Source organism: Triturus cristatus, chromosome 7 (assembly GCF_964204655.1).
Source record: "Triturus cristatus chromosome 7, aTriCri1.1, whole genome shotgun sequence".
Taxonomy (NCBI): Eukaryota; Metazoa; Chordata; class Amphibia; order Caudata; family Salamandridae; genus Triturus; species Triturus cristatus.
The window spans coordinates 1,193,912,910-1,193,925,162 of NC_140590.1; the positions used below are offsets into that span (position 1 = coordinate 1,193,912,910).

Here is a 12,253-nt window from a genome sequence, read left to right on the forward strand (position 1 = left end):
TGCGATGTCAACCGAACCGTCTAGTTTTCAGGAAGGACCTGAAAACCTGGCTGTTCGGTAAAAACTAACGAACTCACCTGGAGGAACGTCACGTCCCACACCCAGCGCCAAGACGCCACGGCATTCGTGCGCTTTACAAATAACACTTCACTTCACTTCACAATGTCCTTCTTAGGAGAGGCAGCAACATTATAAATTCCCTCCAAACAAAGGCAAGAAGGGCATTTGGAACTCTGGAAGACTGTTCAGACCTGGCTCTTTCACAAAAGAATGAAGAAAGACTACACTGAAGAAAAGCCAGAAGCAATCTCCCACACAAGAAAGATATGGACAATAGATGCCCGAAGATCGTGCCCACACAAGGGGCAGAACCAAAACACCCGACCTAGACAAGATCATAGGTGCATCTATCGCTCACTCAACTTCATTCCACTCCATTAACACACACAGATATACAATAGCAAGAACAAGAGAATGGTAAGCCAGTGCTCTTCATACAACATATAAAATAGCTCCCCACACAATCCACACTCACAGCCCACACGTTTTCTGCATGCCTGTTCGCTCCACTACACACAAGCACAGCAACATATGACAAGAGCAACAATTTGGCCATTAGGCAACTTCCCACACAGGCCAGGCTTTGAATCCCTCCATCACGTGCAACCTACAAAGAAGCAGGATACATGCCCACTAAAGCACTTTGGAGCGCAGTCAGTCTTATAAAGATCTATAGCAACTATGCAACAATACTGTAATGCAATCCTGACAGGACAGAGGGATCTGGCAGATAGGAAATGGGAAGCTGCAGGATAACTTTAGTTAGACGTGAAGTCATGGTCAGTTTGGAGAAAGTGTAACTCTTTTCCGCTCAGCTCCCCATTGAGGTGCCTCAAAAACGTCTGTAGCCACAAAAAAGATCTTTCAGGCTCTCTTGTGGATACCAGCTATTCTATTCTATTCCCATTTATAGAGTGCATGGTTACCATGGGGCATCCCAGTGCTTGCAACGCAAACAGACTGCATCTCTACACTCAAGAGTTTTAAGGTGGTTTTAGTTGTCGAACAGCCAAGTTTTTAGAGATTTACAGAACAGCAGTTTTTTGTCCACGAGCCGCAAAGTGTGAGGAAGTGAGTTTCGTAGCCTGGCCACACTGTAGCCGAAAGAGTGCCCTCTACTTCCTGCTCCTCGTATAGTTGGGAAGTGATCAATGCAGCAGTATTGGATCGAAGAGTTCTACTCTGTGTATATGGTGAAATCAAGAGGTTGAAGGATGGAAGGGCCTTTGGTTAGACATGCCCTATGTGCTATGCATAGGGATTTGAATTTAACCCTCTGCTCGACCGGTAGCCAGTGGAGGATGGCCAGAGCCTTTCAGGGCGAATTGTGTCTGGGGTTGTTGAGCAGGATTTGGCCTGCGGCGTGCTGCACCACTTAGAGTTTCTTGGTTATGGCTTTTTGTGATCCTAACTATAGCAAGTTCCCGTAGTCCAGGAGGGAGAGAATTCGTGCCTGGACCACAAGCCTTCTGGAGAAGGATGGAAGCAGATGTAGGATTTTAGGGATCAGTCTAAGAATGGCAGAGCAGCTGCTGAGAGTTTAGCTGTCCGAGCTTTCATTGCCAGAGATATGTCCAACCATACTTGTCCAACCATACTTTAACCAGACTTTTAATAACCGTCTTAGGGGCTGGGGTAGTGCCCAGACAATCCAGCCAGCCTACCCTCAGACGGGGGTTGATGTTATTACCTAGAATCATGAGCTCCGTCTTCTCCCCATTTAGTCTGAGGCAGACCTTGGTCATCCAACTTGCTGCTTCCTCCAGACAGGGTCCCAAAGAGGGGACTTGATCCTCAATTCTCGGGTAAGAGAAAACACCAGTTGGGTATCATCGGCATATGATACGATGGATATGCAGTGTGACAATACAACATCAGCAAAAGGGTGCATAAATATAGATTGAAGAGTGTAGGGCTCAGTGATGAGCACTGTGGTACTCCACACTTCAGGGGAAAGATAGCTGATGAGCAATACTTATCAAAGACCTGAAAAGTTCTGTCTTTCAGAAAGATGAGTCACTTTAGTGCAGGTCCTGTAATCCTAGCACTGTTGGTCCTTTCGATGAGGACATCGTGGATCACCATATCAAAAGCTGCATTAAGGTCGAGTGGGATGATGGCAACTGTACCTCCTCGGTTAAGCAGCATTTTAGATTCCTTAACTTCTAGGAAGTCTGATAACTACTGGCTGATGTGTTTTTCCAGTGCTTCACTCAGACCAGCAAGGAGTGATATGTGCCTATAGTTTCCTAGACAAAGGGGGTCTAGATTGGGTTTCTTCAAAAGGGCTTTACCATGGCATGTTTTCATGCTGGGGGGAAATCTTCCCTTTGCAAGGGAGAGATGGACCAATTCTGGCATACAAGGGAAAACAGATTCAGCCTCTTTGGTGAGACTGTGAGGCGGAGCCAGGTCGAACGGGGGTCCTGATTTAACTTTACTAAATAGGGTTGCAAACCTGTCTGGACTTAGGTGGTGGAAGTCTGCGAGAATGCTTTCCTCCATTCCCTGCTTCCCATGAATTAGACTGGGGCCTGAGCCTTTATTGGACTTGGGTAATGCTAAATAAATGTAATTCATTTTTTTTTTAGAAAGCAATTGCAATAGTTCATTACAACTAGTATGTGTCAGTTCAAAGGAGGGGCTATCTGAGAGGGGGCTCCAACAGAGATTTTACAATTTGAAACGCTTATCTGGGGAGTAGGTAGCACCATTGATTTTACTTGCGTAGTATGCTGCTTGGGCAATTTTAATTTCAGAGTGGTATCTCCTCAGGGATTCTTGATTGAATGGATTGAGTGTAGTTTACTTGAGTCCCCATAGTCTTTCCTCCAATTCATTTCAGCTTAATTGGTATTTTTTTGGTGTAAGGTGGTGTGGAGTAAGGCACAGGGCAGATTTGTTTTTAGTATGTAGAGTGAGGGTTCTGGTGGGGCTAATTAGGTCCAGTGATCCACTGAGTGATGCTGTTGTTCCCCACTTGAGGGTCCAAGCTAAGGTTTGGTCTTGTTGCGTTGAGGGCAAGCTTCCATTCCTCACCATTTAATTTTGACCAACTACAATCACTCTGGGTAATTGGTCTGGGAAGTGTACTGCGACTTGGAGCGTTCAGGGTCCTGGAGATCATAAAAGTGATCTGACCATACTACAGGAAGCAGGACTAGGATGTTAAATTGGAGGTCAGTAGTAAAAATGTGGTTGCGAAAGTGGCCTTTGTGTGTGTGGGACCACATACGTTTTGTGACATTTGGATTGCCGAGAGATCTTGCAAAAGTTCAGAGGCTAACAAGCCTAATAGGATCTTCCTAGTGTAAGTTAAAATCTCCCAGAATGGATAAGTTAGGCTTTTCATTTGCCCAGCTGGCGGGTGCCTCCGGGAGGGACTGAATAAAGTGGCCACACTGACCAGGGGGGGCGGTAAAGGAGGACACCCGAGAAAGTGAATGCGGGGTCATTGAAATGGAAAATGCCATGCTTTAACATTCTGGGAGTTGTAGTGGTTCCTGTAGGCATTTAAATTCTTCCTTTATAATGATGGAAATCCCTAACCCTTCCTATCTGGCCGGTCCATCCGACATATATAAAAGCGTAAGGGCAGAGTTTGTGTGATGATGTGTCCCGACTCCGCATGCAACCAGGTTTCTGTCAGGAATAACAAGTCTGGTTTTTCTTCCTCTAGGAAGGTAAAGAGTTCTAACTTGTGGCCAGACATTGATCTGCAATAAATCATAAACATGTGCTACATAGTCATTGTGCTGCTGGTGGTCTCGGGGTGGGATTGCATGGGCGAAAGAAGGCTCAGCTACTACATTCTAGTTTAACTTAAGCTAGTTCAATAGTATGGAAGCAGTCCACTTTGGTGGATCCCTTTAGAGCCTGTAATTGTATGGCACAGTACACAAGAATACTTGTGCTTATTGATGCAGGGTTTCTGGACCTTGGTCAAGTTTGGTCGCGGACGGGCACAGATGGGCTTGCCTTTGGTGAGCCAGCAGCGAGTCCATGCCAGCACGCCTCTTTTGTAGCCCCTGATGTAAAAGATTGGACTGCCCACACAAATGCAAAATGGCAGTCGGTTGTCTGAAAGTTGTTCACTCCGCTCAAACCGCGTGAGCCGGGGAGGACCAGGCAATTCAGTGCGTATTGTGCTTAAAGCTAAAGATCAGTGCGGGCAGGGAAACTGTAGCTTGTAAAGTGGCTAAGTGCAGAGGTGTGCAAAGTAAGCAAAAATGATTTAAACAATTCAGTTTTAGCAGATAATTCAAACAAATTTTAAAAACAAAGTAAAAGCATTCAGAGTATTTGAGATATTAGCTCATTAAAAGCGAGGAGTAACCCTTTAAGCAATGCGCCTCCGCTCCAGGGCGCCTCTTTCGAAGCCTTCAATGTAAAAGACTTGACTGCCAACTGCACTGCAAAATGGCGGTTAGGGTCGTCTGAAAGTTGTTTTCTCTACTGAAACGGCGTGACGTCGCAGACCGGAGAACTCACTGGCTAATGTGATGAAAGCTAAAGATCAGTGCAGGCAGGGAAACTGTGGCAGAGCAGAGCCCGTAACGTTACTAAGTGCAGAGTAAGCAAAAATGATTAACAATTCAGTTTTATCAGGCAATTAAAAAAAAAAATCAAAAAAAATCAATGCAAAGTAAAAAGCATTCAAAGAATGTAAGGTATTAGCGCAGTAAAAGCCTAAAAGCGAGGAGTGACTTGTTAAGCTGACTATGGATATTACATTCCTGCACCTCATATGGAAGATGAGATACAGGTTGGATGTCGCTCATTCTCCTACATTGCACCCAAGACATGGAACGACCTTTCTCAACACATCAGAGCCTTTTCCTCACTTCTTGAGTTGCACAAGAAGCTGATGCTTATGGATCTTTTTATAAGTACCTTGGGGACACAAACCTACACACCTGCGTAAGTGGCTGGATACACTCTTAGGTGACTAGTGAGCTATGCAAATCAATAGAACGTAACATGTTTAACTAAAGTTCCTTTAGGAATTGTTCTGGAACACACTCTGCACTTGGTTATGGTAATCTGGTTGGGAACAGATGAGGGAAATTCTTGAGAGAGTCCTAAAGATTTGCTCCTAACTCACACTTTCTGCTTTGACGATCAAACCCAGAGACTATGATCAGCCAGATATACTGAAAACCTTATTCCTCAAGACTCCAACCTAATTCCAGCTACAAAGACATCATCTAAAAAGCCTTGAGGAAGATGGTAGGCAGTGAGTGAAGAAAAAGAGACTCAAGATAGAGAAGGAGCTGATCACTGGAGACAAGTAAACGTACCATAGGGCCACACAAAGACAAATGCATAGACTCACACAAGTCAAAAGCACCTTAAAGAATGTAATTTCTGCATGTAAAAATAATTATGTCGAGGAAACAAAAAACAACATACTGTACACAAGTTATAATTGCCATCAGCGCATTTAGCTTTCTCATATCGTTGAGGAAAGGCTACACACACAGAGCTTATGTTCATTACTTTTAAAAGGAATTAGGGTCAAAATCCATCTATGTCTTCAAGACAACTGTTCAGGGGTAGATGGACCTCTCGGGCAAAATGTGATTGGTCTCTCTGAATATTCTCTCCATTACCCTACTCAGAATTTGGTCAGCAGGATCATTTCAATGAGATGGTTAGTGGCTTCTTTTTCAAAACCACCACTCCGGTTACCACCTGCCCCCACCCGACATCACTTTTAACACATAGAATGTGATGCCACTGGGATATGTCCTGATTTACTGAATATACACCACAGACTAGACAAAACCCCTTACCTTCTCCTGTTCTTTTTTCTTCTTCTTGGCAGTTTTGCCGCGATGCGCCCTGGTGTTGTACTTTGCGAGTTGGTACTCTGTGAACTGTTTGAATTTATCAGTCATGGCTCGGCGCAGACATGAGGGTAGGGGTACTGATTTCCCTTGTTTTAAAGCCAGGCTCTAGAGAAAAGACAAAGAAATTCAGAGATACAAAGAGGAACTCCATAGTTAGAGTTACACAAGCAATCTGCCTATAGCTAATAGACACTCTTTCTACAGCTACACAGACCCTCTTTTCTATAGAAACGTATAATGCCTAGCAACAGATCCTAAGCCCATGTTTCTATAGATAATTAGATTGCGTATCAGTGAATCAATTACCTTTATAAAGATCTTCTGTTCACTGTGCATAAGTACAAATACCATATGATGGGAAAGTAACAGAGCTGTTCTCGTTGTTTTTAATCATGGGAAACACCATCCTCTTTGGATTCTTTGAAATGAAACCTTTTATTTTGTGAGTGATGGAGTCAATACTCGGACATAAATAGCCATCAATGTATGTGTGAAGACATTTGCAGGAACACTGCTGGGAGTAAAATGAATTTGAGTAACTTGATCCCGAGAGTACTATGCAGAGTTTTCCAGTATTCAGTTAAAGTGTAATATGGCAAGTGGATATAGTTAAGAGAACATTAAGTCACATGCTCTTTTTCTTCTCTGCTATAAGGTATTTGATTTATTGCAATACATTATTCAGAGGATTGACTTAAGGATTAAACAAATGTTCCAAAGTCTCCAATTAACCCCAGGAACCCACATTCTAGATGCATATTTCTGCTCCTCATCTCAGAGCTGTCAAGTTTCAAACTTTCTGAAAAGAAGATTTATTTTGTTTAATCTAGGAATGTAACAATGTCTAACACAGAGGACTTGGTTCCCTGGATGATTTCTTTGAAAGCTAATGGAACAGGCGTGTTCTAATCGGAAAACTAGTAAGGAGTAGGATCTTATTAGGGTTAACTTAACAGCAATACATATCTTCTGAAAACGTCTAGCAATATATGGAAAGCTTTACAAAAATGTTTGAATGCTTTTTTTCTTCCGCAGACCCCTCACAAAACTAGAGACCCTTGAAGTGGGTTTATGTTAAGAATGAGAGATGAGTGTACCTTAATCATCAGATGAACATTTCTTAGCTTTCTGATGCAGTAAGAAAGATGAGCCCTTCTGTTAACATGACACATCTCAGATTTAATTAAAATGAACTGAATTTAGGGAAAAAACAAAAGAACAATCTCTGTGGGTCAGGTAGATTCGAGATGACATTTTAAAACACAATAGTTTTTGTAGCAGGCAAAGGTCTTCCTACCTGCATAGGTCAGGGGTGAATCTGGTGAGTTTGCAGAAGTCTTTGGACAGAAGACTTAATAGTTGGCAGGCCAACTTAAAAAGACACCAGGTTTCCACAGGAATTGAATATACCAAAACCAGGACTGGCATAATGTGGTCTAAGCAGTGACTTCCTGAGATTAGCTGTGGTACCAGCTGGTGGACAGTGTTTTGCGTTTTCCATCAACTGGGAGGGCAGATACCCAGTTTTGGGTTGGACACAAAGTAGGAACTCCATTTTTGTGGGATCAGTTTTAAATGGAGTTGAATATAGACCCTTGCCCGAATTTCCAATATGATGCTATGGAAAAGCATAGTATTGTCAATAAACTAGTGTACTGGGGTGATGTTTTTGGCAACAACTCTGAAGGGTTTGATCAATGAGAAGAGACCAACTGAATTTTTCTTATTTAAAAACATTTATTTGGATCCATCACAATAAAGCAAACATTAATGGATAATTTGCAAACGCTCACATAGGTACCGGCCCATCTGAGGGAAATGCATCATCAATAGTAAAATCATTATGATCAAAAGACAAGCCCACCTCCCATGCAGAGAGGAGACAAACAGAGGCAAGAGAGAAGAAGCAAGAATGGTACTGTATAAACACAGGAATTCTAAATATCAAAAATAACTGTAGTCTATTCACAGTAGGAAATAATGTGAACTCAGTCGAAAAAACTAAAATCAGCAGTTCTGGTGCTGAATACCACACTGTCATTCACCACAGCTACCTGCATTTGCCGGGATACCCTTTTTTGTGCAGAAAGGCTTTGCGTTCATCTGACGTGAGAATATGTGGGTAATACTTTCACAGGACACTTGCAGTTGCACTGGGAAACAGAGTGGAGCACAGGAATGCAAGGGCAACACTTCTTCCTTGATGTTTTGGAGAGCTCTTCTATGATCTTTGGTTACACAGCACAGGTCTAGGGCAATCAATACCTTGTTACCACTGATTGCCAAAACTATGTTTTGAGCTGCTATGCAAGTCCTCCTCTCTGCCCGGGTGTGCCCAGGTGGACAAGTACTGTTCCCCCTAGCTGTTTACTTCTCATGGTCTCATATAGCCAATATTCAGAATCTCTGCAAATCTTTAATGTGACTGTACTGCCATCTGCAGAACCTCCAAGTTGAGAAAGGTTTGATTCAATAACGTTATGCCCTCCACATTGGGAATGGAAGCGAAGCCCATAACGCAGCTCTTCGAAGCTTGATACAGAAAAGGTCCTGAAAGCTATATGGCGATCTAAAGTAGTCACATATTTCTCGTACTTTGTTTCCCAGGTGCACCACTTTACGTTGCAGTCCAGTAATCCTTCCCTTCGTTTGGCACACTTTTGCATTTAATCCTTCTGAACTGCCATTTATGCCAACACCCTGTAATCTATACTCTGAGTTGTGGCCCTGTAATCATTCAGGTAGTACAACAATAGCAACTAAATCTGAGGGATATTAGCTGAGCCTGAATCCTCAATATTATTAGTCGCTCCTTGTCAATAAGATGGCGTCATGGCTTAAAGATTTATTGTCATTAGTTTCCTTAAGTTCCTCTTCTTTGGGTGTCATTATGGTGGATGATTTCAGCTCTACAGAGCACAACTTCCTACTTCAAATGATTCATCCAGTCATTAGGCCATAGCAGACCTCTGGCCTCAGCAGCAGATATGAGACCATTTGTGCAGACTCAGGCCCCAAAGTCCAAGCGAGCAGCAGTCCCTATTTATCCAGCAAAGGCCCCAGCGTCTTCTTTGACCACAGAAGCACATAAAGCTAGGACGGGTCCTCCCTGGGTTCAATATAGAGAACTTCAGCAGGTAGTGAAGTGGAACTGTACCCAAGTTCGCAGCGTTTTACGTGTTCCATACTGAGCACCCTCTTAACCCAGAGCCAACCAGCAGCTAAAGCCAGTGTCCAGGCTACCTCGATGCAGAAGGGTGCAGTCTTGGAAGATGTCCAATCAGAGAAGATTCTGGGTCCAGCCCAAATGTCTTATTAAAGACATGCCCTTTTGTAAATGCTCCTACATCGGTTTAATCACTTATATAAGTACTTGTAGCTCCAAACTCTGGGTGACCGGCTATGTGTGTATGAAAATGACTCGTGCTGCAAACACTGCTGTTAAGATTATTTTACATGGTCCATCAACCAGGAGAGACAGACAGGAAGGAATTGGAGAGATAGTGATAAAAAGGGTGAGAGAGAAAGGAGTGAGACAATCAAAGGGTCACAAAGAAGGGTAAAGGCTAGTCAGAAGAAGGAAGAAAGGAAGGAATGGGGGAAGGAAGAAAGGGAAAGAGCACAGAGTGGAAGTGTAGTGGCAGCATTAGGCTGGGGGGAGGCAAGGATGAGCTAGAGTGAGAAGGAGGAGGAGACAGGAACAGCGACTAGGAGATAGAGAAAAGGCATAAGCTGAGTGAAAATGAGCTAGCTACGGGTTTAGTTAACATGAGAAGGCACGTACCTGGTAGATTTTGGGCACCTCCATCCAGTCCGAGGGGAGCTGGACTGCAGCAGAAAAGTACCTGCGCAGGTGTGGGCGGCAGGGCTCGTGAAATACTGCCAGAGCAAGCAAGAAGTTCGCTGTTGTTCGGATATTCAGCTCCTGCCTTGTATACAACGCCACCTGAAATAGAAAGACGCATGTATGAGCTGGAGGGAAAAATGTACGTTTTTGCACAAAGCAGTCCTCGTCAGCCATTCAAATAATCAGGACTCTAATGGTGAAGCTAAGCTGCAATTCTCTGCCAGTTTCCAAATATCAAAATATGCATTTGGTACAATCTAACCAGCTAGGTATTTTAGATAGTGTCCGCTTTACAACAACACAACAAATTAATTAACCTTACTGTAAACTGCGCTGTGGCTGTATCACAGTCTTTCTACCCAAACATCTTTAACTCAAGAGATTCTACATGTTTTGAGAATATTCTAATTGTCCTTGCTTTTGTACTCCAATCTGCTCAATCTAGAAGCAAATGAATAAAGTCTTTACATCTACTTTAAACTTATATCTTTCTGTGCATAGGGTAAATTGTCACATGCCTGCCTGAAATATATTCAGGAAATATATACATAAATATGAAATGTGCATGGTGATCTTGGTAAAATTGCACTGTGAACGCAGCGCCTCAACTTCTTAAGCCTTCAACCATTTTTCATAATAGTTACAGGCAGTCCAATAAAAAAAGTAACGCTGCCAAGAGCATTTGAACTTTTGGGCAACACTGTACCAGGAAATTACCTTTGCTTGTGACTCTTTAGATTACATCCCTTGCACTTCAACAGTTTTTTTTCTTTTTCATTATACATCTAGTGGGAGCAGCTTTTGCCAAAGTCTAGACCTAAGAACTCTTTGAAATGAGGATTGTTGTAAATGATAAAAGAACCTGCTGTGCTGCAACTTTGTGGGATGAAAACCGATTAAATCTTTGCTTACTACACCGTCACTTGATCATTTCTTTTAAGTGAATGGATCTGCAGCACTGCGTGCTGCTCCATACTCTTGTGAACCATTGAGAAACTTGACTAAACAAAACTTTATACAACTATCAAGGACCTCAAGGGGATCCTGCACAAGGACAGCGCATCTTTCATTTTTTTCAAATTTATAGACAAACACTGGCATTCAACCATAACATTTGTACTAGGCGGACTGACAACTCTTTGTATAAAACCGCTCCCATTTAAGTAATCAAAATTCTAGATTGGAACGTGTGACGCCTTTTCTGGTATTTGTGAGAGTAAAAGGTAAAACCACAATTTTGTTTACCAATGGCCCTGCTCACAGTCTGAAAAAATGCAATAAATAAAGTTTAAGAGGAAGAACAATTTATTTTCTAGCAAATATTATAGATTTGAAACATTTTTTGGAGAAGTCTGGATATTTCTGTTATTGAAAAAGATGATTACAACCCTTATGCCAAATGGACAACCAACATATCACTACTTTTTTTGAAGAAATGGAGAGACCACATCATCCCCCACAATGGTGTGGGAAACCTTCAAAGTAGTCACAAGGGGCTTGTGCATCAAAGCCACAGTGGGAGTTTAGCAGACCCTTTCCAGGGAACTAGCAGCCCTGGAGGCTTCTCTATTAGAGCTGGAGCACACTGTTTTATCTACTACCGATAGGCAGACAATTTGTGTACAGTTTTGTCCAAATACTGCGATTGTCTGGAAACTCACATGTCCTGACTTTGCTGCATACCAAGCTAAAAGTTGTAACCAAGGAAATAAATCTAGGTGGTTATTGGAGCTAACCCGTGCTGTGCCGGGACCACCCCACTCCATATACACCAGGTATGGGGGTACACAGCTCCTACTCAAGCAGCTGTTAACCACGCCTTCTATTAATACCATAGTTCTTTATATCGTGCCCGGAGTGCTGCACTGGCTGCACTTCTGGCTGCTTTTGTAGACCCAAATTGCCTTTCTCCAGGGGCTCAACTCTCGCTAGATGCCCTATCACTTTGCAAGAGATCAAATCTATACTAGAGGCCCTTCCCAGAGGGAATATTCTTGGTATCGACGGCCTACCGGTTTGCACAGCCCTTACCAACCAGGTTGGAAGCCTTATTGTTGTGTTTCCTGCATGTGGGTCCCTGCACTCTCCACCTACACTCAATGAAGATCCTCTATCCATGATGCTAAATCCGCACAAGGATCCTTTTAACATGGCCTCTTATCGCACTGTGTCAATTTTAAATACTGATTAAAAATAAATTGCCAAGATACTAGCCTGTAGATTATTGCCAGAACTCCCCGATCGAATCCACAAGGAGCGGTAGGGCTTATCCCTCATCGATTGTGGCACATTAATAATCGGCAAATGATTAACCATCAGCCAGTAACATGTATTGCACGTGACCTAGAGAAAGCCTGCACTGGAACTACATGCAGGAAGTGCTTCGGCTGTTTAGATTAGGCCCACATTGTCGTAAGCGGGCCAACTACTGTATTACCGCCCTTCTGTCTGAGTAAAACGCAGGAAATGTGTGTCTGCTACCTGTCCCATGGGT

At 43.0% G+C, this 12,253-nt stretch overlaps 1 protein-coding gene across 7 annotated transcripts in view; it reads right to left on the reverse strand.

The window, feature by feature from the left end:
- Positions 1-12,253, reverse strand: part of LOC146811566 (telomerase protein component 1-like) — a 1,575,504-nt gene that overhangs the window by 1,447,006 nt on the left and 116,245 nt on the right. For all 7 annotated transcript variants that reach the window (XR_014966741.1, XM_085618541.1, XM_085618539.1 and 4 more), the window contains exons 5-6: positions 9,697-9,858; positions 5,856-6,017 (exon numbers count right to left, since the gene is read on the reverse strand). Coding sequence is in view for 6 of the 7 variants with exons in the window: in XM_085618541.1 (XP_085474667.1) it covers positions 5,856-6,017; positions 9,697-9,858 (324 nt within the window). In the remaining variant the exon portion in view is untranslated. The remainder of the gene's footprint in view (positions 1-5,855; positions 6,018-9,696; positions 9,859-12,253) is intronic.